General features: G+C 36.9%; 7 protein-coding genes across 7 annotated transcripts; 2 read left to right on the top strand and 5 right to left on the bottom strand.

Annotated features, from left to right (window-relative positions):
• Window positions 1-221: 221 nt before the first annotated feature.
• Window positions 222-3199, bottom strand: BDF20DRAFT_824626 (glycoside hydrolase; the record flags this gene model as incomplete). The annotated part of the gene is made up of 11 exons (XM_053077912.1): window positions 222-344; window positions 426-515; window positions 578-1562; window positions 1642-1945; window positions 2014-2059; window positions 2133-2314; window positions 2378-2482; window positions 2581-2653; window positions 2726-2808; window positions 2889-3077; window positions 3163-3199. The coding sequence occupies 11 exons, from the start codon at window positions 3197-3199 to the stop codon at window positions 222-224; spliced, it is 2217 nt and encodes a 738-aa protein (XP_052933233.1).
• Window positions 3200-3998: 799 nt separating this feature from the next.
• Window positions 3999-4846, bottom strand: BDF20DRAFT_680999 (mitochondrial 39-S ribosomal protein L47 (MRP-L47)-domain-containing protein). Its single transcript, XM_053076022.1, has 3 exons — window positions 4504-4846; window positions 4250-4416; window positions 3999-4169 (listed from the first exon to the last, which is right to left on the bottom strand). Exons 1-3 carry the CDS (start codon window positions 4679-4681, stop codon window positions 4056-4058), a joined length of 459 nt encoding a protein of 152 aa, XP_052933232.1. The 5' UTR covers window positions 4682-4846; the 3' UTR covers window positions 3999-4055.
• A 280-nt stretch (window positions 4847-5126) lies between these two features.
• BDF20DRAFT_837795 (guanine nucleotide binding protein, alpha subunit) lies at window positions 5127-6469 on the bottom strand (the record flags this gene model as incomplete). Its single annotated transcript, XM_053079089.1, has 4 exons — window positions 5127-5314; window positions 5417-5829; window positions 5918-6260; window positions 6352-6469. The coding sequence occupies 4 exons, from the start codon at window positions 6467-6469 to the stop codon at window positions 5127-5129; spliced, it is 1062 nt and encodes a 353-aa protein (XP_052933231.1).
• A 3654-nt stretch (window positions 6470-10123) lies between these two features.
• On the top strand, window positions 10124-10589 carry BDF20DRAFT_884628 (uncharacterized protein). The gene has a single exon (XM_053081877.1). It carries the CDS (start codon window positions 10299-10301, stop codon window positions 10521-10523), a length of 225 nt encoding a protein of 74 aa, XP_052933230.1. The 5' UTR covers window positions 10124-10298; the 3' UTR covers window positions 10524-10589.
• A 1529-nt stretch (window positions 10590-12118) lies between these two features.
• On the bottom strand, window positions 12119-14202 carry BDF20DRAFT_884626 (general substrate transporter). The gene is made up of 3 exons (XM_053081876.1): window positions 13899-14202; window positions 13547-13800; window positions 12119-13467 (listed from the first exon to the last, which is right to left on the bottom strand). The coding sequence occupies exons 1-3, from the start codon at window positions 14110-14112 to the stop codon at window positions 12397-12399; spliced, it is 1539 nt and encodes a 512-aa protein (XP_052933229.1). The 5' UTR covers window positions 14113-14202; the 3' UTR covers window positions 12119-12396.
• A 3303-nt stretch (window positions 14203-17505) lies between these two features.
• On the bottom strand, window positions 17506-22055 carry BDF20DRAFT_884615 (Dos2-interacting transcription regulator of RNA-Pol-II-domain-containing protein). The gene is made up of 14 exons (XM_053081875.1): window positions 21912-22055; window positions 21728-21823; window positions 21595-21657; window positions 21388-21520; window positions 20893-21316; window positions 20317-20806; window positions 20009-20234; window positions 19706-19935; window positions 19382-19616; window positions 18977-19299; window positions 18631-18908; window positions 18486-18558; window positions 17691-18416; window positions 17506-17602 (listed from the first exon to the last, which is right to left on the bottom strand). Exons 1-13 carry the CDS (start codon window positions 22003-22005, stop codon window positions 17977-17979), a joined length of 3105 nt encoding a protein of 1034 aa, XP_052933228.1. The 5' UTR covers window positions 22006-22055; the 3' UTR covers window positions 17506-17602; window positions 17691-17976.
• A 1074-nt stretch (window positions 22056-23129) lies between these two features.
• Window positions 23130-25258, top strand: BDF20DRAFT_884613 (uncharacterized protein). The gene is made up of 5 exons (XM_053081874.1): window positions 23130-23794; window positions 23899-24075; window positions 24241-24854; window positions 24934-24996; window positions 25076-25258. Exons 1-5 carry the CDS (start codon window positions 23299-23301, stop codon window positions 25097-25099), a joined length of 1374 nt encoding a protein of 457 aa, XP_052933227.1. The 5' UTR covers window positions 23130-23298; the 3' UTR covers window positions 25100-25258.
• Window positions 25259-25502: the final 244 nt, after the last annotated feature.

Genomic DNA, 25502 nt, shown 5'->3' with positions numbered 1-25502 from the left:
ACTAATTTATAGGTAGATAAATCTACGTATTAAAGTTTGCTTTTAACCAATGTTGGAGGTGATATTTACTTTAATGTAAAACGTAGTCTTTTTAATAGCCTTTTCTGATGCGGTTTATTGTTATATCGTTTATTGTCATATGCAATGTGCATTATTTATATAAAGTACTATATCTACTATACGTGTTGCAAATACTGAATGAGTGTACACCAAATTAATATCTAGTATTTTTCTGCCATAATAAGCAAAATCAAACTGGACCAGCCGGTAAAAGGATGACTACGCAAACCATGTCCGTCATTTTCAGAATATTGTTCCCACACGTATCCGGTTTTCTTATAGTTCTATAAATCAATGATGAGATCCACAGTGGTTAGAAGAAGAAAATGTTCAATTTAGAGGATCAATATTGAGCTTTCCTTTACCTTGTAAACATTACGAATGAGATTCTGTCTTAAACGAGTATAGATGCGTTGAGCACGGTCTTGATAAGGGCCCGGGGTATGCATATAATTCTATCATCAGACAAAGTTTAGTTAGAAATATCTACAGACTGCTTCTGCAACTGTTTGATTACCTTATACAAGCTTTGAAGTGTCAAATAATTGATATTGATCCAAATGGGGCCTCGCCAGTAATCTTCGCCTGTAGAGAAATAGGGATCGGAGGCTGATAAAGATCTCAAGCCGTAAGGAGACCATAGTTCGGACTCGATTAGATCTAAAATAGCGCCAAGCTTTGGTGAATCAGCGGGCAAAAGTCCAAGGTTCATAGGGAAGAGTGAGAGATAACCTTTATGGCATATATGAACAGGCTTGTTATTTTCTATGGCTTGATCGCAGTACATTTGCTTTTCCTTGTTCCAATGAAGAATATCAAGATTGATAAGCATGTGTTTTTGAATTTCTGAATATTCATTTTTATCGTTCTCGTATTCAGGGCCCAGTTTAGCAGCAATATTTTCCAAAAGCCCAGTAGCGAAAGCCATCCAAGAATGGAGATCAACGTGTAATTCACCAACACTAGGCTGGCCACGAGGATAATCATCTAAACCAGACGTCAATGTATGATTAGGAGTACGTCCTCTCCAGCGATAAGCCTCATCATAGGGTGCTTGGCGGCCGAAACGTTCCAAATAACCATGTTGTGTAGAGCGGAACCAGAGCCAATTTTTGCGAAGTTTAGGATAAATTGACTTGAGCCAATCGAGAGCTAATTTTTGATCATCTAAATGCAGATTGCGAAGGATATCGGTATTCTCCAAAGTACCCATTTTGAATTGATTCGCTTGGCTGCTTATCTCATTCAACATTTTATGCCGCGAATGTTTTTCCAGGCGATCAATATATTGCTTGATAGAAAGATATAGAGTAGGAGGGTTGGCGTAATGATGGAATTGAGTTTGGAATTCCTGTGGCACTTTGCTACGTGCTTCTTCCCCGAGAATTTGTTCACGCGCAATCCAACCGTTTTCATCTATTAAATCAGTCCAATGTTTAATAATATCCAAACTAAGGTCATTATCCCAAGCTCCAATGAGTAACTGATGGAAGCCTTCATCCCTGTTTGATACGCGCGTTTAATTGTGTTAACCCAGCTGTGATTACAAAAAAAAAAAAAAAATAGTACTATTTCATTTACCAGTAAAACCCGCGAGGGAAGAATGGACGACTAGGAGTTGCTGTAAATAAGGCCTGTGGGGGCGCTAACTCAGGCTTTACGGGTTCTCCTTTGAAATCCTCTTCATCTTGCATAGGCGGATGAGAACGATCAATGACGGATGAGCCATAAAAGTAGCCAATTCCACCGAGCATATTACTCAATAAGTATTGAGCAAATTCAATTTCATCATCTGTAAATCCTTTTTGCTTCAGTTGGAAAATAGATTCGAAACGATTATCAAAGTCGATTTCCTTTCTATGCAAGCCCGCACTGAGTGTTTCAGCTATCAAAAAGGGGATATCATTATACACTCTTTTCTAATTGTAGATAAACAATGCCTATTTTTCTTACTGGTTATTTGATTATCTGTGTTCATGGAACGGAAAAGCACATCGAACTAAAGAGTTTTTGTGTAAATTAGCCTTTTCACAGACAATACGAACTCGTGTAAGCACGGAATTTTCTTCTACCTGGAACTCGCCTTTGAAAACTTTCTGAAACACGTATACATTAGCTACTTCACCATCAGCTTCTTCCAACGTATTCCCCAGGATAAAATATTTAAATGGCTTTGCTAGAGCCTCTTGCTCCTTTTCTTGTATACCTTGGAGTCTATCTCTGGCATTTCTGACGATGTTTTCGAATACGATCTCTGCATGGTTAACTAATTAGAAAGTTTATCATGGAGAAACAACTTTATTCTCTCGGCGTATACCTTTTGCTCTCCAGATAGTTCCTTGTGGAAGTTCTCTTCCAAACCATTGAGTTAACTGAAGATCTTGCCCGTCCATATCATCTTGAGGATAAACATTTAAGGGATCTTGATGGGAAATATCCTTATTATTTTAGTAAAGAGTCTTGCTGGTTTTTTTTTTTTTTTGGTTTTTTTTTATAACATCCAAACGTTTACAATATTACCATCGACAATTTGTATCTCAAAGTCTCCCAAATCTGGAGTGTCGCCTTCTAATTTGACAGGCGAATGCAAACCCTACGAGAAATACCTTGCGTATTAGAATCGCGAGGATTAAATGCTTTGTATGTCTCTGATGCTACGACCAACCTTCTTGGCCAGTTTACTCATGATATCTATACCACCAGCACCGTCAATTCCGACATAGAACAAGACAGATGTGACAGGCTCTTCTATAAGAGAAAAATTGTACTTTTTTTAATCAGATCCACAAATACCGTAAGAAATTGAAAAGAAAAATGATCTATCATACCATGCTCATTATATGGTATACCTCGGATGCGAACACCCCAATCTCCACCGGGTATATTCAAGAATTCGGTTTTAAGCCTTATATTAGAAGGTTTATCATTTATATTCTGAGATGCAAAGTCTCTACCATCATGTTTGTAATAGCCATAGCCCTCAATACCATCACCTTGATCACAAGCATGACGGATATCTATCCAATATAGAAAAAGAATAGTATTTCTTTCTTAATAGTGTTTCCTCAAAGCTGTATCAATGCTTGAATTTAAGGGTTTTACGTTGAAATCCCTGAAAGTTTTTGCCATCGAACCACATCAATCCTGTCATGACAGATTCAGGTAAACGCGGTTTGGTGCCAAAATATAGGTTGGGTCTGTAAGTTCCCCAAAGCAGGGAAGAATTCGCGACAGTTGATATATCCGCAAGAGTTGTGGATGCTAGTAAAAATAACAATAAAGCTGAGAAGTAGTGGTTCTTCCCGTTGGATTTCATCTTGACCATTTCGAGCATGCTGGTATACAGATGAAAGGTAAAAGAAACTGTAAAAATGGACCCTTTTTTCGGTTCCTTTTTCCTTTTCTCTCAATTTAATTTGGTCTAAAAGATAGGCCAGTAACATAGGATTTTTTTTAAATTCAGAGTTGCAGCAATGCCTTTTTGCTTGTTGACATGCCTGGCTTTATCAGACTTTTCAATTAAAAAGTTACTGCATGTTGCATATAGTGGCAAGTTCAGTCAACGAAATCAGTACGAAAGGTTATAGAACGCTTGCTCAAACATCTCTAATGCTACGATTGCATACTCAAATCACGGAAGTATGTATTATACAGTGTACTAGTTCTCTAGAAATTTTGACAAACTGCCATTGATCTTTTACTTTAAGCCAAACCATACGCCTCCGATGTAGGCAATATTATCTTGTTAAAGTGTCTTGTGTCAAGCGCAAACATTTTTTACATGCTATTCTTATTCATCTATTGACTATTACAGCTTTCGGTCTAACTGATATTCCATACAAAAATGATCTTTGCTATCTTCTCAAATTTCAACTAGTGTAATGAACGCTAAATGATCAATAGGATCCCTCTATAAATATCCACATTGTTATTTATTATCATAAATGCTTTAGAGTTGATTCTGTCTGCTTATAAATATCAAGTGTGCAAATTGTTTATTTGGATGCTGGTGTTGTTGCAGATGCCGAGTCCTTTTTTAATAAAGTCTTTTCATACTCTAATTGTCTTTCATGTAATACTCGTTTGATTCTAGCCATAGATTTTTGACACTATACGAAATATGACATTATGAGTTATATATGGATTCTACCATTATATTTTGATCAAATTTCTACTGTTGTGTTAGTACCTTTATCGCACGGCCTTGGTTTGTCCATACTTCCTTTGGCAAACCTAGACGTCTGGCTTCTTCTTTTTGAGTTGCAAGTAAGTTGCGCTCTTTCAGTAGCACATACCACAGTTTATGAAGGTCTTCAAATGATTTCTGACGAAGTTCTTGAGCTTTCCAAGCACGTCCTAATACAACAAATTTAATCTGGAGATATTAAACTTTGCTGCTTCATTTTCTCGATTACAAATAGAATTCCCAAGTGCCTCTCTCACCTGTCCATATTTGTTTGGGTAAAGCTTCATTATTCTCGAAAAATTGGTATAAACCTGTTGGTTTTGCTGGGGTTGTATTCTGCGATATTTCTGAGGAAAGAGATGTTCTTGTAGTGCTAAAATTTCGACAACCGTTCTTCCACGGAATCGTTCGAGAGATTCTTTGTAACAATGACATTTCGTGTATGTAAGCTGATGTACAAAAGAAGGTAATCTAAACTAAGTAAAGAGTGGAGATTGACAGGAGGGAGGGGGAGGCAGGGTCGGGGGAAATCTTTGCGAGGGTGAAATCGTTGTGACCTGATTTTGGTTGGTAGTGAAACACTTCCGCGGACATAGAATAAATACTTTCAGGCACTCGAACAGAAGTTGCTGTCTATCTGCGTTTTAGGTTGATATATTAATTTATTTATTTCAAATAGGTTGTACATCATCTGCAAAGAAAGAAAACAAAAAGCGTCGAAAAGCAATATTAGTGTAATGGGTTGAAAAGGGAAGAAAAGGCTTGTTAAGGGTGTGTATATATATAAGCATACATATACATATATATTTATATTTCTCTTGAATGGGGAAAGATTTTTAATGCATTTTAAATAAGGGAGGTGTATAGAATGTGTGTAAGCTTACAAGAGACCAACATCTCTTAGGTTATTCTGTATAATGATATCGTTGACGGCAGCCATGACAAACTTGATCTGTTGAGTATCTGTTGCGCAAGTAAAATGAGTATAAATCTGTTTGGAATCTGATTGATTCAATGATACGAATCTGTTTAGAATGTAATCGCTGGCAGCCTCATACGTTTCAGGACCTAATTATGTGAAATGAACGTTATTTAGATTGGAGATCAAATTTTTATAACCATTTTTTCCGCTTGCGTACAAGCTCTCCTTTTTGAAAAGACTTCTTTTACCTCCGAAATCATCAAATGTTTCCTTCAAGGGATGTCTAGGCAGCTTCTCCTTGAAAATATCAATCTTATTCAAAAACAGAATAATTGAAGTCTTTATGAACCAGCGAGAGTTACAGATTGAATCGAACAAGGTCAGAGCTTCTTGCATTCTGTTGACGGTCTCGTCTTCAATCAAGACCTGATCATACTCTGATATAGCAACCAGGAAGATGATAGCTGTAACGTTTTCAAAGCAGTGGATCCATTTTTTACGCTCTGACCTTTGACCACCCACATCGAACATACGATATGTAAGATCTCCTATTACAAAGGTCGTTTCCGTAATACCGGTCGTTTTTACTCTAGATCTCAGAACATCCTGGTCTGTTGGAAGGTAAGTAAGATCGCCAATTCGCTCAATTGAATCAAAGTAGCTATTATGAAAGCCATATAAAGTAAGTAAACTTCATGTATAACAATGTGTGACCATGCTGTTATAAATTATAATGAAGTAAAACTTACTATTTTGCAGAATCGTTTAATTGATACTCTCTACTTCTTTCAAAGACACTTATTAAGTTTTCGTCTTTCCATAGGTTCTTGATGGCCGAGGTGACTTCAGATGGGAGTGAATCACGCTCAATTTGAGAAGGTAGATCCAGAATGATAGAAGCGTGGTGTCTACTCTGAGGTGAGGCGTAGGATACACCCATATTCTCCATTGCTTCCAAGATAACTCTCATTGACTGAACAGTATTTGAGAAAATGATTTCTTTAAATGCCTCTCTTTCATCACGAGAATAGCCACCATCGTGGATCAATTTCATCTGCTTTAAGATGGTTGATTTGCCCGATTCACCAGCACCTTAAAGAATCAATGATTTTGTATAAGTATTACATTTTGTAAAGAAATGCTTGTTTATATTTTTTGTAGGCTACCGACTGTTGTTGTTTACCTAATAGTAACATTTTCACTTCATTTCTCATGTTGAGTTTATCTTTTTTGATTTGGTTGTCGATTTCTTCATTCCGAGCCTTTCCATCATGGATTTCATTAGACTGGCAGCAACCCATTATTGTTATCTTATGTATAGAACTTGTGTGTTGGTAAGGTAATACTTAAACTAGACTTGCGAAAGTATGAGAAAAAGAAAAAGCAAAGGTTCAGAAAGCAGAATAAGTTGAAAGGATGGGAAGAAGAAATAGAATAAGAGATAACTTACTAAAGGGGGGGGCATTTCATTTTGGTTGAAATGCCAAAAATTGTATATTAGGGTTTTACGTGTGGGTGGTTGATGATGGTGTGTACGTGCGTACCTTTTTTTTTTTTTTTTTTTTTTTTTTTTTGTCTTCCCGTGCCTCCCTAATTCATTAGGACAGTAGATTATATATGGTCGATCCCAGTAAAGGTACTTTTGATATATAACTTTTCTTTTTGCGCCCCAGTGTCCTTTTTCCTTTCCCGATAACCATAGATAATTGAACCAACTTTATACAAGACTCCTTAACAAATTTTATAAATGTAATACGCTTAGAATTCTTTGTGCATACTCCTTATTCCTGGTGATAAATGTGGATGTTATAGTAAGTAAGAACAAAGATTCAATATTTATCTAGCTGAGACCTGAGGTTTCCGACGTCAAATGCCTGAATATAACTTTATAGGAACGCATGCAACAAAATGGATCGTTTTCTTTTTTTTTTTGGCGTACGTATTGAAGAAATTCAATTTTTAGCGTGTTACAAATCATGTATGTAGATTCCCTTTTATATCCCTTTTTCTTTGTGGCCAATAATAATTATACAAAGAGAGTGGGGCTACCACCACCAAAGATGTGCTGAAAAGGAGCTATTGCACTTTTTTTTATATCGCTGTCGTCCGTCCTAGTTCAATAAAGGAGCAAAACTTATCAACATAGAACGTCTTCTACTTTTCCGTCAGCCTTACTCCGGGTTAACAATTCAGCAATATGATTGTGAGTCAAAAATAAAAACTCGTGCAATCTTGTATGACAGAGAGCAACACATCAGAAAGGCACAACAGCGTTGCATGGCAAGATTTAGGTAAAGGCCTGAAATGGTAATATGCAAGAATGCTATCGTGATTAAGGAATTGACGTTGCTGGTTAAAAAGCACTGTGTACTTAAACAGTCTCTGATCCAATGTTAAGCCACTGATAATGTTGAGCACGAACTGTCCTTTAACTTTTGGTTGAGGCTGCTGGATGATATAACACCAGTATAGCCTTTTCGGTCTAGTCGTCATTTGAAAGATTATAACATCATGCATAAAGAAAGATTGACATTTCTATCAAACTTGTCCGGATAAGTATACGGATTAAAAAAATTTAAGTTCACTCGAGAGACCTTTTTTACGTTCTATAAGCTTTTATGTGTCTATTTCGATCATCTTCGGCTCCGCAACAGTTATAGAAGCGTGTATGCTGCGTACAAGTGACATTTTTTGTTGAGTAAATAACAAAAATTAAAGAGAATAGCGATTCTAGTTAAACTCTTCATCACAGTTGCTATTCACTCCCTCCCCCTGTTTCGTTTTGATCAAATCGAAAAACGCTAGAATAATAAAATATGCTATATGATGTACCAGATGTAAATGATATTCATGTTGAACTTTGTAACGCTTTATAGGAGGTTGCTATTGTTACAAATCAAGTGCTAGGTTCTTTCCTAGTGACTAAGGTGCTCTTTTAATAATGAATCGATCAGAAACAATTTTTAGATAGCAACAAAGATGACGCTGCAAAATGGAACGCTTGATTTTAATTTTCATTTCTGCTATGGTCATTTTCTAAAATGATTGAAGGCTCCGTGCAAATTCTTGTAACGATCGTCTTTTCGATTTCAGTCGATAAAACAGCCCACTAGACGATGACCTGTGTATCAAACATACACTACGGAGTAAGATGTACACGTAGAGTTGTTCTGTAAAACGTTATAATCGCATCACAGAATTTTATTTTTTAAAAAAAAAATTCAGGTACAACACGGAATTCCCATTGTTCATTACCTGTTAATAAAGAAAAAGCATCTACATGCACCATTACATTCTTCATTAGCATAAGGGCATTTTGAAAATATTCTGAATTCTGCACACCTTCTCGTGCAACATACATCTTGAAAAGATAAGCTCCGGTTTTTTTTTTTATCAATATCCTGATTAAAATATTCGATGGGCCTATTATCTTTTATAATTTCCTGCAGATGGCGACAGGTCGATTTATTACAATTATCACCATAAAGAAGTTTGGCAAACTTAAATTAATAGAATCAAGTTTTTTACAGAGGCCATCTTTAGTTTCTTTCGTCTACATGATAAAAAGGTGTCTTATAACCGAACTTTTCGTATACAGGGCACTGCTTTAGACGATTAATAGACAGTTATAACGAAACTTTATGGCCCGACTTCGTATTACGCGGCAACAAAGCTAAATCGCAGCATATTTCGATGATCCGATGCATGAACGCGGGTAAAAAGAACACCTTTATCGTAGAAAAAACAAAAGAGCCATGCAATAACAAAACTATTTTTACTCTTTGACGAAATGCGAGGACTGTAATGGCTGCGACATCATTTCGATGGACAATGCCACAACGTAACGACCCACATCTTTGCTCAAATACGATGGGAGTTTTATATGTCTCATTGTTCAGAGCCTGCACCGGTGTCTCACAACCTCGGGTAGCTATCTCAACGCCCATTTATGTCACCTTGGTGTATTAGTTTAGTTATTTTGATCTAAAACAGTATATGTAACTACCCTTCCATCTAGAAGTTGTGCCTGTAGGGCAAAAAAGCTTAAATTAAAAAAAGAAAATCGATGACAGATCGAAAAAAATGTGAGAAAGGCTTAATAAACGTCAAGTAACTTCAATTGCGATTTGTACAAAAAAAGGAAGTGCAAACGCTATTACCAGAAATAGAAATTTCTTATAATTTTTTGCTTCAAAGGCAAACTTTGTTTGTTGCACTCTACATACTCGACTTAATGCGGCTATTTAGCTAATCGACGATGAAGAGAAGCCCCAAGGTCAACTAAAATCGGGAAAATGTAAGAGGTTAAAATTTCCTTTGTACGCTAGAGGTTATAGAGGAACGTTAGCCGACAATGGCAACTCCTCCTTTCTGGCTTGATGTAAACTATTCTACTAAGACCCTAGATCAGTGAACAATATATCCTCTAATTCGTACTCATAGCTGCAAAACAGCTATTAATAGCTTAATGCGTTGCTGCATTAACGATGCCAATATTTCGATATTGCTGCATAGTTTCCCAAGCATCTGTTAGATCTATCTGACAATTGATGAGGAAGAAGATGCATGCGACCCTCGTTGTACGAAATTTAAACACTCTTGTATTACAGCTCTCTGATATAGACGCAATCTGCAAAAATCTCAAGCCTTCAAATCTGGAACGAAGAAAGACTACGACAATGTTTATGTCATTTAAAAAAGTAAATTTTCGTGATTGGCTCATATTACTCTTTATTCTTAGCCGGTAAGAACCCAATGACGCACTTTTAACAAATGAGTGGTCACCTAGAATGAGGTTTAGGAAGCTCAAATTTTTTGTATGGACAAAGACTACAACAGTTCAGTTGGCAAACAACTCCGCAAGTAATAATGATATGACATCATGCTTAGTGGGTGCAGAAAGAGCTGGAATTGTATAAGAGAGGCAGAAAAAAAAAAAAAAAAAAAAAAAAAAACTATGACAGACATATACAACCAACAACGACAGAAATACAAAAAGTATATATTTGGCCTTTCTTTTTCTTTTTTTTTTTCCCTTTGCAAATTGCAACGTATTACTCTACACAAGAATTGTCTTGATTTATCACTATAACAAAGCATAATACTCGTTGTTACCATTTGTACATAGATATGGCATCCTTACAATCGAAAACACCTGCTAGGCTCGATCAACATGGCAACAAGGTAGCCTCTTCGATGACTAGAGAAGACCTTATGCTGCTTGCTCAAAGTGAATATGCACGACAATTATGCAATTTTACAAAAACGCAGCTGATGCAAAAAGTGCCTTGTTACACTGACAAACACAAATTAGGGAAAGAAAACTTCTCTTCTGTGAAGGCAGCACAACAATAGAAAAAAATACACTGTTATATGCTTACCATGCCTAAGCAAGCAGAAAAAAAAAAAAAAAAAAAAAAAGATATGCCAATATTTGTATATAGTCCTCCTCTGTCTCATCCTTTTTATACAATTACTCTCCTTTGTCGCTTCTATTTAATCAGCAATCATACCTCAGGCATTGCTCTGTCTTTGTTCTTCCTTTCTAATCAGTTTTCTAAGTACTATTGCTTTAAATAAATACTTTTTCTTTATGATCATTTTCCATCAAAATGTAATTATCAGTTAATGAAGGAATCAGTCTTTTCTCAGATTATCGAAGGCTCTATGATAGCAAGAAGTGTTGGTGTTAAAGATATTCGAATAAGAATTACCTACATGATAGCTTGCAATAGATAGGACGTCCTTAGTTTAGCACATCCATGCTTGTTGAACTGCGTAATTTCCCGTGCGGTCAAAATGTTACCATCAGCAAATAATATGCATCTGCTTCAAACCAAAACGATTTAACGGCTTTATTCTGATCTGTCAGACAATAGTGGATTACATGGCTAGTCTTTCAAGCCACGTCAAAGTACGACAGACTACGGCTTTTCTTCAGTTTTATTGTTTCTGTGAAGTATTTGCTTTGTTGTATGCAGAAAAACAAGCGGTACAACGCAAACCTGCAATATTCTGTACATCACTGATCATTTTTGCATCTGTTTTACAGACGATCACATTCTTAAAAAAGTGGCAATAGCCTGCGTCTGGTGGTATCTTCTGTGCCGGTAGATTACAACAGTGTCTTTTGACGTGCACTGGCCTTCATTGATACCTCTGGTAATCCTCTATTTAACTCTTTTCTGTATGCGGTCATATCGATTGCATCTTGCTTCCTTCTGCAAAGTTCCATTTTTCCTTCTATCAGAGAGCAATTTTTTCGGTTCGCTATTTTTAAGTAGTTTTGAAAACCTAGTACGATGAATTAATCAAATCTGTAGTTGGTTTGAGAGCCATTGTAATGATCCTTCTTAAGCTCAAGGTCTAATAGGATGAGGAGACAACTGTAGTAGCCTCGTGTAGCTGTTGGTTGGTAAACTGCTTCGATAAAAGGTAAATGCGGGAGCTATTCTTTACCTTCTGCTCTTGTACGATCAGCTTATTGTAAGCGATTATGTTCTAATTCAAATATAGTCCTAAAAGGTACTGTTTTTTAGGCTATATTCGAACCTTTCCTTTATACCTTCCATCAACGGTGAACAGTCTTCTTTGTGTATCTTGTCTCTTTTGTTTATTGTTGGTAGTCAATGAAGTTGGCATTATATTCATTGTTGAATAATTACAAAAAATACTCTGCTAGTTATAATTGCTGTCCAGCCAAAATATATTCTATCTTTTCGAAGTTGGCTTGTTCGTTTGATTGACAAGAACTTCATCATGCTGCCTCAGCCAACATTAGGAAAAAGATATAAAAAATTCTTGCTGACAAAACGCTTTAGTAGATCCGTTCATCCCTTGTATTATTATATCCAATGTTTGGTATAGAAGCAGTGGATGGGAATTCCAGACTAAAGAGTTCGTTTTCTTCTGTCTTGAAAATACTTTTTAAATTATTGAGTACAAAGCATATTCATTGTAACGATCAGAACATATCCAAGTCGATGGGTGATATTATAAACGATGGTTGAAGAATATTTATTAATTAGGTAAAATTGACCGAAAAAAAAAAAGTATTAAATGTAGTTTGTAAAAGTAACTAATGTGCTGGTAATACATGGGTAAAAGAGAAAATTAAATAGAATACAAAATTAGGATATGGTGATAGTAAATAAATGGGATATGGAACAGTGATAAGGGAAAGCCGGTTCCAACGTCAAAGGTCCATTTCCATTCAGCTGCCGCGTTATTAAACTGCTTCCTTGGCTTCTTCAGCATGTTCGGCCTTTTCAGCTTGCTGAGCGTCTCTGAATCTACGAGCAGCTTCCTTTGCATCCTTGTAAACGATGATATTACCGGAGAAGACAAGATCCATTTCTTCAAGAGAGCGACCCTTTGTTTCAGGGTAGAATAAGAAGACGCAGACAGACATGACAATACAGCAGCAGCCAAAGAAGATGTAGGTACCCCAGGTAATGGTGGTAAGCATGACAGGAACAAAGAGAGAAATGATAAAGTTCATAAGCCAGTTAGCAGCAGTAGTAAGAGATGTACCCTTGGCACGCACGGAGAGAGGGAAGATTTCGGCTGGATAAACCCAACCTACAGGACCCCAAGAATAAGCAAAACCTGCGACGAAGAAGTAGATCATAACGATGCAGAAGTAAGAAGCGTGTGTATTACCGGACATATCAACAGCCATTTCATCCTTGACAGCATCGTAGTAGACGCGACCGGTAGCTGCCATGACAATACCAGCCAAAAGCATAGCACAGCCCATGAAAGTAGCACCCGAAATCAAAACGAAACGACGACCAAGACGATCCAAGAAGAGGATGGCAGGGATGGTAGCGAGTACGTTGAGGACACCATTGACACCAGAAGCAATCAAAGAGGCAGATTGTTGTTGGATACCAGCTTGTTGGAAAATGGTAGGAGCGTAGTACATAATCGAGTTGATACCGGTGAATTGTTGAAAAATTTGAATACAGATACCCAAAATAATTCTTCTGAGAATGGTACCCTTGAAAAGCTCGACGTAGCTGTTTACGGAAACAGCACGCTCATGTTCAACTTGAGCAACAATTTCTTCGTATTCGGCGACGACTTTAGGGTTAGTCTTGTCACCATTAGCGTTAAGACGAGCGAGAACAGCCAAGGCCTCTTCCTTTCTGCCCTTGCTGATCAACCAACGAGGTGAAAAGGGGAGGAAGGGAATACCGCAGAAAAGGATAGCGGCAGGAATAATTTGAATGCCCAAAGGAATACGCCATGCGGCTTCATTGGTCATGTGAAGATTGGTGCCTGCGCCACACCAGAACTGTTATAAAAAGATCAATGATATTAGTTTGAAAACCGTTCTACTGTATTTTCACTTGATCTAGAAACGATAGACTTACAGCAATCATGAGACCGATAGTAATCATAAGTTGTTGAAGAGAGATAAGACGGCCACGAATTTCCTTGGGAGCAAGTTCTGATAGATAAAGTGGGCAAGCCATGGATAGTGAACCAACACCGAGACCAGCTACGAAACGACCACCAAGCATCATACCGTAACCGTTAGTGCCTGTTTGAATAGCGGCACCGAGGATGAATACACCTGAGGCAAGAATGATGGTATATTTACGAGAAAGCATTTCACAAAGAGGAGCTACACAATATCAAAAATGGACAAAAAAAAAAAACAATCTTTATGGTTATTCCAGGCTCCTTGATCTGCACATGTCAAGTTTTTAATCTAATATTTACCAGCAAAAAGAGAGCCAACAAAACAACCAGCCAACAACAAACCGGTAATGACTGAAGTTTGAATGGCTGCTAAATGATCACCACCATTGGTCATTTTAGCAATAAAAGATGGCATAGTCAAAACGCCAGAAATAACACCAGAATCATAACCGAAACAGAAACCACCAATGGCCGCAAAAGCGCAGACTACGTAGAGTTGAAAACTATATGCCATTCGTTTAGTTTATTATCGATCAATTAAAGAGTAAATTGTGTGAGTGCTTAGAGATATGATGAAAGTACAAAAAAAAAAAAAAAGAAGAAAAGAAAAGTAAGAATGGTTTATTACAGTTATGAAAAGATCGTGCTGGGAAACTAACAAATTTTTGCGACCTTTATATACCAAAATCATTGATTGGGAATATGATAACCACAGTCTAGGATAGTGTGAGTGAGAGAAGATAGCAATATACACAGCCGTAATGGCTTGTGGCACCGTGAGTAATCGATCTCAAAAAGGTGCAACCAGTAACTGAATATTGGGAAAATAATATGCAGCTTTACGTGTAACCCGCTTCCTACCATTACCAATCAAACAGTCGAACGGGCATTTCAAGAGTTCCATTGTCTTTCCCCCACATTTTACGTTTGTCATCCCCGCTGTTTCCCCGCCTTTTTTGCTAGACCTCTTCATGTACTTTCTTTCACAGCAGCAATGGGCATATACCCTTGATACAATACGTTTAAAAGAAAAAAGGAAAAAAGTCCCGTCATCGTTCTATACCAGGCAATAAAATCCTACTGGTTAAACTGAAATAGAACATCAGATTGAGAACCTAAGCATCCCCTTACTTTCCTCAGTGACACTGGGCGCTTATACAAAAGTAAGACATCTTTAACGCGATGCTTATTATGTCAGTATCAACCGAACCCTTTCTTTTTAAGCTTAAAATTCTTTCTGTGCACACAAAAGTGCGTATAACTCCACATCATTTACTGTATTTGCAATTGTGTACAGTGTTCATCAAATAACGAGGAAAACAAGGACTTATATCCCTTTTTTGTTAAATTTGTTCCAGAGAAAATCAAATTCTTGTCCTACACTAGAGAATGATATGACAAATGAGCGACAGCTGCCTCTCCTCTTCTTTACTATTCATTGAACGAAAGCTTTACGCCTTGAAACGAACAACAAGTTAGGAAGTTGCAAAAATTCATCAAAGTAAATACATATTACTTTTGATAGGAAGGACAAGTAATAGAAGCCCTTTAAAAAAAATAGTAGGCAAATGGATTTGAGAAAAGTCTATAGTACGGGTGAGTGTTGAAAGACGCTTTGGTTGGTGGGTCGATTTTCTTTGGTGTTACAAATCATGTTCCTCGGGATGATTGAGGCTCCCTCTTTCTTGTCATCATGAGAATTTTTGGGAAAAGTTGGTATTTTTCGATGAATGGGAGGGGAGGTTCTCTTTTGAGTAAATCACGAGTCTCAGGGTCCTTCTCGAAACATGACGTGGTGCATTTCATCTACAAACATTAAGAAGTCGTATTGTAGGAAACCCTTTTTTTACGTACAATAGATTTAAAAGTCTATCTCTATATCGTATGCTGGACTGGGCAAATCAAATGTCTTTTTAAAAGCACAGTATGGCAACATGATGCGACTTGGTAAAAAGCTCTTCAATAGAATGGTCTGATACTTATGATTTAAAAAAACCCTTTCACTTGCGTAACCTGCTGCTAATAAATTATTTGCTTAGGTTGATGACCCTAGTTCGGGTTACTAACCAGCCTATGACTTCATGCTAGTGATTGTTCACATTAATCAATTCTAAGGGCTATAGTGGGTGATCGAGTAGTCTGAGTGAACAAAAATAAGGCAACAGCAATAAGTAACTGTTTTTCTTACAGTTATCCATTCTGACGGAAACCTTCTAACCTCGTGCAGACTCCCATTACATTTTAAGCCTGTCCACCTTGTATTATGACTTACCTCTACAATGAAAAAGTGCAGCTATTTCTGTCAAAGCTACCACTCTTTTTAGTAGAGGCGGATATGGCAATGTGTGATTAGAGTATAAGAGTGTCATCAGAAAGAGATGTGCATAGTCCCATTCAGTTTCAATTTATCTCAAGACGAAGGAAAAAACACAACTTTCTATGCTTCCTTGTCTTTTTATGAATAATGATCACACGTGCTTTGTCAAAAATTAAGAATTGAAACTGGTTTTCAATGTGAGGCTCTTCATTTGAGGGTGTTCAATTGCTGTGTTCAATAAAACGATAAGCAATTCTTTAACAATTACAGTTGCACTCTTTTTCTTTGTGCTCTGTAAATAATGAATAGAATCAATGATAATGCAGCTTGTTGTAGTGTCTTAACAAACAATTTACACCTAATAAGCTTTTTAGTAACAACTTACAGTAATCGAGATATTTCAATTAGACAAATAGCGTAGATTTAACAGAGACAACTTGCAATTATGCTGTTAGGCCGATTAAAGTTAGTTATAACAACCGTTTCAACGACCAAAAATGCAATTGCAACAGACAATGAGAATTAAACAATACAATCATAAAACGGGACAAGCACCTTTTTCTTACCTTTTCTTACTTTTTGTTAACTTTTGTTCGTCTTATTCTAACTTTTCAAACCCACAACGAGAGATTTGAAGATGTGTTTAACTCTTTGAAGCACAAAAGGGCGTACTTTATGAGCAACTAGACATAAAGATGTAAAAAATACCCTTTTAAATCGCGCGCCTTTACTAATCGTGGTTATACTAGCTTGCTCTCTCTCTCTCTTTCTGGTCTTTTTTCTTCAGACTAACGCAAAAGGGCATAGTTGGCCTTTCTGGTTTGGGCGTGGGCTCTCAATATCACACATTTGGAGAGAGAAGCATGAACTGCTTCAAAAAGTATTGCCTGCTCCTTCTAATCTTAATATATTATTTAAAAGTCTAAGAAGCTTTTTAAAGTGACTATATCTGCTTTGACTGTTATATAATATAGTTTTCTATACTTTCGTATACTTGAAGCATTCGGGTGATTGTACAAGAATAAAGAATGGAAACCATAGATTACTTGTTCATATAAAGTTAATGCAATTGCTCAAATTCTAAGTTCATACATGTAAGGGGCCTCACTTAATCTTCAAACAGTTATAGGGTTGCTTACAGAATAAAAGTCTATCTGTCTTATTCGGACGAGAGTAACAATTTATTCAAAAGGCAATTATTTGTCCAGGCATCAATAAGGTACTCGTCACGATATATCTGATTGGTAATACGAAAACCGCTCTTAATGGCATTAATAGACTTTTTGCGTCGAATACTCATGCTTGCTTTGGATACCTTAAGAGCAATGTACCAGCCGAGTGTACACTCCAAATGAGTATCAGTAAGGCGTAATGATCGTCCCGCTAGACAATTAATACTCATTATAATAACGGATGCGTTTAGGGCATTGTTACTATTAGCCTAGAAAGCAGATACGATCTCTTGTCAATGATCAAATTTACAACAAAAGACAATCAATAAAAGTGACACAATGAGCGGTAAAGAATACTGTTGAGCTCTTTCAATGTGGTGAAACCCACTGATATACCAAAACATCAAAAGCCATATATCTCAATAGCGGCATAAAAAGAAGATATGTAGCCAACCATTAATCAAAAATTTTAGAAAGTTGCTTTTGAATGTTCAAATTCCATATCCAAGCATTGGCTATAAAACAATTGCTTTCAAAGCGAGATTAGTATATTGAAATGAGTTGTTCTTAGTGTGTTCAAAGTGGCTTAATGTTTAGCTGTACCTTTGACGAAATCGAAGCAGAACAACAAAAATCGCTCGTCGCTTTGCGTCACCTCTTTAAAAAATACCGTAATTGTAAACGTTCGTGATTTTGTAAAGCCGTTTGCATCGGTTCTGCAGAAACGAATATACTACAGCTTTTAGCAGTTGTCCTTGCGGATGACGATCTAAACAATTAACAACGATAAAAACGAAATATATTTCAAGTAGAGGTTGACATTCATACCCAATATCTTTCAAGATTTATGTATTACTATTTGTTCTTTATTATCGCAAAGCAGCTTTCTCTAGACTGCAATATTGTACCAATTAAAACGGCAATCCACTGCTTCTTTTCTAACAAGACGTTTTTTGTCATCTAGAGAAGTCTTCAATTGACGGATAACATAATTTACATGTGAGCTCAAAGCGTCTTTGGAGATATAATTAGGGAACTGTGCCAGACATTTGAGTGCAGCGATGCGGACACGTAGTGGGTTTTCTTTTGTGTCCTGCAGTAAGCCTACCAGAGCGGGCAAAATTACTCTAATTTGAGGTGCAACAATATCAGCGGCTTCAGATACAGCTAAGCTCAAAGTTTCTAGTGTGGACACCTTGAGGTCGCTATCACGTAGAGTAAGAGATTGCATCAAAAGAGGGACAAGTGGTGGCAGCTCGTTCAACAAGATCTGTTTAGGAACATTTTGCAAAAGATAGGATAAAGCAATCAAATAATTCGGTTTTATATCTAGAGAAAAGAAAAGAACGTATCAATAAAGAGTTGTTTTAAGGAAGAGATTGAAAATTCGTATCATACCGTCGCTTGCTGAACGGAATCCATCGACCAACTGAGAAAGGCAATGCTCGAAAAATCTCTGTTTGTATAAGATCTATAAAAGAAGAAGTCTAAGTAAGACAACGTACTACTTCCTGCGACTTGAATTTCTCATAACGGCCCATACCATAGTTGTAGCGAACATAGCCTTATTTAATGCAAACGCATCTTCACCAATGAGAATGCTGAATCCTTGGGGTGCTTTTGACCCTGCTGTATTATCGCCACACCATTGGATTATCTTGTTGGTCATTTCGTAGCCGAAGCTATGTGTACGTAATACAAGTGCTTTAGCAATCCACAAATAGATCTCCACTGCGTTCCCTTTATCTGGAGTTGTTTGCTGCGCAATGATATCCTCCAACCTTGACGCTGTAGGCTTGACAAATGCAGCTAAAGCAGAGTCTTAAAGAATGGTTCATGTTTAGTCTGTCGTAAGTATTAGAAAGTTGGTTTTTCAAAGGATAGCTTACTGTTTTTCCATTTGTTGATGAGTGAACCAATCATCCTTGCCACGCTTGTCAATTGAACTTGATTATCACTTTCTAGTGCCACAGCTATCAAATCATTCAAAAACCCTTCCAAACCCGTCACTGGCAAAGCTACGTCTTTTCTCAACGAACATATAATTGCTGCAAAAAAGCGGCAAGTACTCTTCTGCTGCGAGTTCAAAATTTTCGAGGAAGCGCTGTTTAAGGGCTTAAATTCGACATCAGAAGAAGTTGCAATATCGAACTCTGATAACTGCCCATCTACAAATAATCTGAAAGCCCTCTCCATGAGTTTTTTCTGGGTACTACATTGTCAAAAGTAGAAGTATTAGAAACGGATATGTTCTTCAGTATCACCTATCTTCTATCTTAAAAAGGGTATTTTACTTGCTGTCAGCCTTCACAAGCACAGCAGTAATGGTTAAAGTCAGGGCATCCATCACGCCACCGTCCAATATCAAATTATGTTCAGCGGTAATAGATGTTTCGACTGCTGTTTTAATGAAATGGGGTATAATGGTATGTACACCTTCCAGGAGATCTTGATGATTTTCGCTTGATTTGGTCTTGATGATATCCAAGATTGTTTTCGCGATTGCGACTGCATAGGTAGGGTCTTCATCTGTTGTAAAATGAAAATCGTCAATACCTATTTTATGAACCACACACGCTAAAAAATTTATACTTTGGCAATGATGCAACTGATTTTACCTTGTTTGCAAACACAGTTAAACTTTTCTATTAATAAAGGCATCGCTTGTTTATATACAGAGGGTACTGACGCGAGGACCTTGAAAGCATGCAATAGACGGGAGTACTTCTTATTGCCATCTTTAACTGTGTTGTCGGGAAGTCGGTCAATCAAAGACGGTATAGTGATCTCATTTATATATTTACAGTATGTTTGTGATGTAATACTGAGTGCTTCTAATGCAGCAGAGCTGTAGTAAGTTTTGAAAAAAAAAAAACTGTTTAGGAAGATACAGTATTTCTAAAGGAATTGATGGTACTTACCGAAGTTCTTCATCAATTTCTTCTAGAAGAATTTTGTTGATGGATTGTATAGCAATACCAACTTCATTGGTTTCCAAAAAATCCTTTGACAATATCATTAGTTTCAAACCATTGAGGCCGCTAAGACGAAGAAGATTGTATTCATTGGATGCCATCAACGATGATTCGAAAATACCACTGAACTTTTCTTTATATTGGATTAAGGGGGAGCTAACGGTTGCAGCAGCTATTTTGTATGATAGAAAAAAGCAATTGGTATGAGCTTACTCTTTGATAAACACTTAATTTGGAGATGCAAAAATACTGACCGGTTGCTTTATTGACATCGTTCGAGCATCCATATAAAGTTTTACCAGCTTCTAGCAATTCCAGAATAATATCCACATTTGCTTTTCTCAGCATAGCCATATTCGTCTCACGATACTGTCTTAGGACAAGTGGAACAATAATATCGACGACTAATAGACATGCTGCATGTGAGGCTGAAGCTACTGCTCTTAAAATACGTCCAGATTGTTGATGATCTTTCATATCAGGATCCCTCAGATTAGTCGCACATTCGTCAATCAAATGCTTCAACGCTTTTTCTGCAGTATTTTCACTGTCTTGAGGGGCGTTGTCTGCAGTCAAGGCACAAGTGACAGATCGAATTGCGTCAACAGCAGCATCTTCTAGTGATGCATCAATTGAATGAAACACTTCTATTTTTAGAGACGTATAAATTTCTTCAATATGCGGTATTAAAACAGCAGCACCGTAAACTGGTGCACATGCAGCCAGGGTTTCCATTGCATCTTTCTTCAAACAAAAAACAAATTAAGAAAAAAGAGAGGTCAAAACTTAGGGTATCTTTGTTTCATCTTTTAAACGAATATAGTCTTTACCTTAGCGCTACCTGCAGTAGAAGATAACTTTTCTAGAATAAGTGGCAGTGCGAATTTGGCAAACAATGGAGTAGAGGCCATACACATTCTTAGACTAGCTTTCAAGTCTTCTGCAGTAATACCGTATGGATTGCCTGGAGGTGGTTTGAAAGTGATAGGGAAGTAGCAGAATGTAACCTCAAAAACATCTTCGACATGGTTACTGATATCTAATTTGTCTACAAGCTCCTTTACAATATGGAAGGCGCGCATCAAATTGCGAGGATCCTTTTCTCCATCTAACTGTTTTGTGAACCCGAACACAAATTCATCGTTGATTGACTTCAAAGCAGCCGCATGGTAATCAATCAAATTTGCAAATACTGTGAATCCAGCAATTCGGGTTCCCTGGGGATATTGCTGCATTTGTAAATTTTGAATCAATCTATCCATACGAGAATTATAGTTAGAGGGGCCCCTTCTTTTGAATGAATTTTGACAGACTATGCGATTTACCTCTTTGCAGTAGTAACGGCATTTTTCCCAGTAAAATTGGAGTATTTGGTTAAAGCTACTAAACCTTCTAGAAGACTTGGTACGCATGTACCGTCTGTCAAACGTTCACAGTAAAAATCGACGAGTACAGACACTTGTATTTGCAAATCAGTTGAAATATACGTTAAACCATGTTCTACTCATCTTCAGTTTTTCTTTTTTTATTACCTGCTGTCTCATTAATTTCGTCCTGTTTGCATTCCGCTAGAGTGTTTGATAGAAGTGCAGTTGCTATGTATACATTGGAGAGTACTGTTAAAACTGCTTATTAATGATAGCACGTAACAAAAATGTTGTATACCTTTGGCTCGAATATATTCATCATCATTAATCAAGTATTCACCTAAAGCTTGAACCAATTGTAGCAAATTATCTTGAACAACTCCCTCATCAACAACTATTGTGCGCAAATATAAAATGATATGTCAAACTAATCATGACGATCGATTGCGACTCATGTTTTTCCAATTCGAAGAGAATCATACTCTTAAGAATGTCTTTCGAAGCTTGTATTGCTTCAGCCGAGTGTACATCGTCTGTAATCATATAATTGGTTACAACATGTTCCAAATTGCTCATACTATATTATTTATGCAAGAAATATGCTCAAAATGAGAAAACGATGATTTTGATCAGCAAAAATGGAGGGCTCTAACGAGGATTAAATATTGAGTTAAGTCACAACGGTGCCTGAAAAACACTTCCGATCGCTCTAATGCATGAAAATTGAAATAAGCTTGCAAAAATCAGACAACCTCACGATAATTTGAGGATACAAAGCACTTGCTTCCCTGCATCAAAGTACTTATGGACGCTTAATTTCTAAAAGACAGTGCTACGAATACAATAACGATGCTGCAAAAGTCGTTTTAAGTGTTTTAACGACACTGTTGCCGCTCTGTTACCATACGCTTTTTCTTATAATTGCTAGTTGAAACAACTGATGCAATTTTATACATTATATGTACAGTATAACACAAAATTGACTGCTATAAAGATATTTTAGGATTCGTTAAAAAACTTTCTACTGATCTAGCCTGACATTATCACGTTTTCTTTGGGTTTTTTCTTTTTCTTACGTAAAAAAGTGAACCAGTCGCAACTGTTGCACTAACGAATTTTAACGCACACAAAAGGCTCCTCCCGTGCTACCTTAGTATCCTTTTTATCAATGACTCTTCATATTTAGACAGGTAGAACAATAAGGAGAGTGGTTCTTCTTTATGTCCCTCCATATACAGCATTGGAACACAAGAAACAAATTGAATAAGATCACCCCTTTTGGACATCTTATTGCAACTCTAACATTATAGAACTTGTTATTGCTGTTAGAGGTCGATATGTACCTATTGTTAGCTTTTGTCAATTTAAAGATTTTATCACATGTTTGGCATTCAAATTAGTACCCTAGTCTTACTATTGTTCTTCTCTAAGGACGACACACTACCTCGACATAAAGCTTTATATAGTACAGCATTCACCGACCTTGTTATTCTTCGTGATAACACCCCTTATTCTTGAGTAACCCCAATTTGTTATCAAGCAAGTGGGAAACACTGATTTGTTTTTGCCTGTGCAAATATCTATGCGTTGTGTAGTCCACCTTGGAAAAAAGAAATTTAAACTTGGAATATCCGTCTAACACTCTTCATTTCTCTTCCTTTCTTCCTCTCACTCCCTCTCCCTCTTCATCTCATTTTCTTTTTTTTTTTTTTTTTTTTTTTTTAATTCATCATCATCATCTTTTTATCGTTTTTTCATCCTTCATATCAATATTATACTCTTAATACTATAATCTTTCCTTTCCTTAACTATAATCCATTTATCCTCTAAATTTAATAAGCATTCTGACTACTACAAATTTACGTGAGAATGGTTCCTTATTCAAATGGTACAAGTGCCGATAAAAGCTTTTTGCTAAGTCTCAACTCTGTCCGTGAACGATGCTTTAAAGTACAAGAAGCCGCGAGTCGCAATCGTTTGAAACACTTTGACGTTGATCCAACAAAATTAGAAGAAATGATTCAATTTGTAGTACTGATCATCAAAAGAGATTATGATACTCCTTCAGAAATTCCACCTTACAGTCGATGGCGTCATTTTGATGTTGGAGGTAGACCTCGTTTGAACAATTTACTCCAGACCTGGGCGAGCCTAGGACAGGATGCATTGGAACAAACGAGAAAATTAATTGATATTTTGGTGATTGCTTGTCTTATGGATATAAAGCCTTGTCAAACTTGGACCTACACAGAAAAATCAACAGGCAGAATTTTCAAACGGAAAGACGGTATTGCAGTAGCTATTCTGGATATGTTTGTCAACGGTGTCTTCTCATCTGATCCAGCGCAACCTCATCGAGTTGACTGTACGTTTTGACAGATAATTTTAGTAGAAACAAAAAAAAACCATGCTAATTAGAATCTCTGAAGGATTATTCTAACTAACTGTATCGTTTATAATCAATAATAGCTGAGGGCTTACGGGGACTTACATTTGAAGCACTTTCTGACTGTCTTCAATTTAGTGATAGTAACTCTTTTGTCGGTATTCAGGAAAGACACGCAGCCTTGCTTCACCTAGGACATGTGCTACAGAATTGTACCGACTATTTTGGAGAAGCCATCCATCGACCTGGCAATTTGATGGGTAAAGTATAGGGCCACACAGAAAGCTTCATTTTGTATTACCTTTCACATTTGTTAATTTTTGTTTCTTTTTTTCTATTGCAAAAATCACACCATTTTTTTATTGTTCTACTTACACGCTGTGTACACTTATACTTGCTTTGCTTTATTCTTTTGCCTTTAAAAGATTACTTATTACGTCATCCAACAACCATTAAAACCAAAAAGGGACCCTTGATCAGTATCGAAACACTTTGGCCCGTTGTCTTGGAAATGGGTGAATTATGGGCTGCTGAAGAAAATGTTGGAGGTACACCTGGTCTAGGAGATGTATGGCCTTGTGCTGCTATCGCTGGCTCCACCTCCTCATTATCATCAACAGATGATCTCAATAAGAACACAATTACTTATGTTGCCTTCCATAAGCTTACACAATGGATCATCTATTCTATTATTGAACCCATGGAAAAGCTACTGGGTGCCACTATCGAGGGTACTGACTTATTGACTCCACTTCCCGATTACTGCAACGGCGGTTTCCTTATTGATACTGGTTTCCTTACATTGAAGCCTGAAGATCACGAACGTGGCATAAAGAATTACCATGCAAATTCTCTTTTACCTTATCAGCCCAAAATTGAGGTTGCTCCGATGTTTGAAATGTCGGACCCCGTTGTCACAGAATGGCGTGCATTGACTGTAGCCTATCTGGATATTGTTGCTGAACGTGTTCGCCAATCATTAAGATTAACCAAGAAGCAATTATCTCTTAGTCAGCTCATACAAGGCGGTACTTGGAGTGTAAGTGCTTAAAATGGCTTTAATTTCGTATTATTTATTTTGATTTGTTAAAACCACCTATTTCATATTTGTGTAATAGGCTGGCAGAGAACTAGCAGAAATTTCAAGACCCAACACTCATGAACCTCCTATTGTCATTAAGGTAAAAGGAAAAGCTTTTATCGCAAGCCTTCTTTCTTTATCACAATCTTCTAAACTAAATCCTTCCTCCTTAATTATAGACGGATAAAAGAGTAATCTACTAAGTATAGCATTATTACCTTCCTTTCTATTTCACTGACATGATAAATAGAAAGAAATTAATGTTTAAACAGACATCATTCCGTGTTTTTTATCATTTTTACAGTATATATGTAAATACACATCAAATCGCGTTTCTGTTTCTCTTTTTTTTTTTTTCTTTTCTGTTCTACGGATTGAATTAAAGAGCACCATATTGTTGTTTACGTTTCTTTTACATTGAGTGACAATTTAGAGCCTTGAAGCTTTGATATTTAAATCAAGTGCATTAACCTGTCATGGCCTAGTTATATATCGAGATGGCTTTAATTGAGTATTGGCAAGCGATTGCTTATGGAAGCGTATCAAGATCTTCACACATAAGAGGTTTATGGTCCAACTCTATTGAATACATAGAAACAACGGAAT

The sequence above is a fragment of the Mycotypha africana genome (genome assembly GCF_025528875.1).
Source record: "Mycotypha africana strain NRRL 2978 chromosome Unknown BDF20scaffold_9, whole genome shotgun sequence".
NCBI classification, from domain to species: Eukaryota; Fungi; Mucoromycota; class Mucoromycetes; order Mucorales; family Mycotyphaceae; genus Mycotypha; species Mycotypha africana.
Note: the sequence above shows the minus strand (reverse complement) of the source record. Positions and strands in the feature narration are given on the sequence as shown.

What these genes read in the sequence shown, in the direction of transcription:
- BDF20DRAFT_884628 (XM_053081877.1), top strand. Translation starts at nt 10,299, where the DNA reads ATGGCATCCTTACAATCGAAAACACCTGCTAGGCTCGATCAACATGGC.
- BDF20DRAFT_884626 (XM_053081876.1), bottom strand. Translation starts at nt 14,112, where the DNA reads ATGGCATATAGTTTTCAACTCTACGTAGTCTGCGCTTTTGCGGCCATT. An exon ending in TGTTGGCTCTCTTTTTGCTG is followed by an intron (nt 13,801 to 13,898) that starts GTAAATATTAGA and finishes GATATTGTGTAG; the next exon opens with CTCCTCTTTGTGAAATGCTT. An exon ending in CTATCGGTCTCATGATTGCT is followed by an intron (nt 13,468 to 13,546) that starts GTAAGTCTATCG and finishes TTTTTATAACAG; the next exon opens with TTCTGGTGTGGCGCAGGCAC.
- BDF20DRAFT_884615 (XM_053081875.1), bottom strand. Translation starts at nt 22,005, where the DNA reads ATGAGCAATTTGGAACATGTTGTAACCAATTATATGATTACAGACGAT. An exon ending in CTACTGCAGGTAGCGCTAAG is followed by an intron (nt 20,807 to 20,892) that starts GTAAAGACTATA and finishes TTTTGTTTGAAG; the next exon opens with AAAGATGCAATGGAAACCCT. An exon ending in ATTCCGTTCAGCAAGCGACG is followed by an intron (nt 18,417 to 18,485) that starts GTATGATACGAA and finishes TCTTTTCTCTAG; the next exon opens with ATATAAAACCGAATTATTTG.
- BDF20DRAFT_884613 (XM_053081874.1), top strand. Translation starts at nt 23,299, where the DNA reads ATGGTTCCTTATTCAAATGGTACAAGTGCCGATAAAAGCTTTTTGCTA. An exon ending in TCGACCTGGCAATTTGATGG is followed by an intron (nt 24,076 to 24,240) that starts GTAAAGTATAGG and finishes TGCCTTTAAAAG; the next exon opens with ATTACTTATTACGTCATCCA. An exon ending in TACAAGGCGGTACTTGGAGT is followed by an intron (nt 24,855 to 24,933) that starts GTAAGTGCTTAA and finishes TTTGTGTAATAG; the next exon opens with GCTGGCAGAGAACTAGCAGA.
- BDF20DRAFT_680999 (XM_053076022.1), bottom strand. Translation starts at nt 4,681, where the DNA reads ATGTCATTGTTACAAAGAATCTCTCGAACGATTCCGTGGAAGAACGGT. An exon ending in ACCCAAACAAATATGGACAG is followed by an intron (nt 4,417 to 4,503) that starts GTGAGAGAGGCA and finishes TTGTTGTATTAG; the next exon opens with GACGTGCTTGGAAAGCTCAA. An exon ending in ACCAAGGCCGTGCGATAAAG is followed by an intron (nt 4,170 to 4,249) that starts GTACTAACACAA and finishes TATTTCGTATAG; the next exon opens with TGTCAAAAATCTATGGCTAG.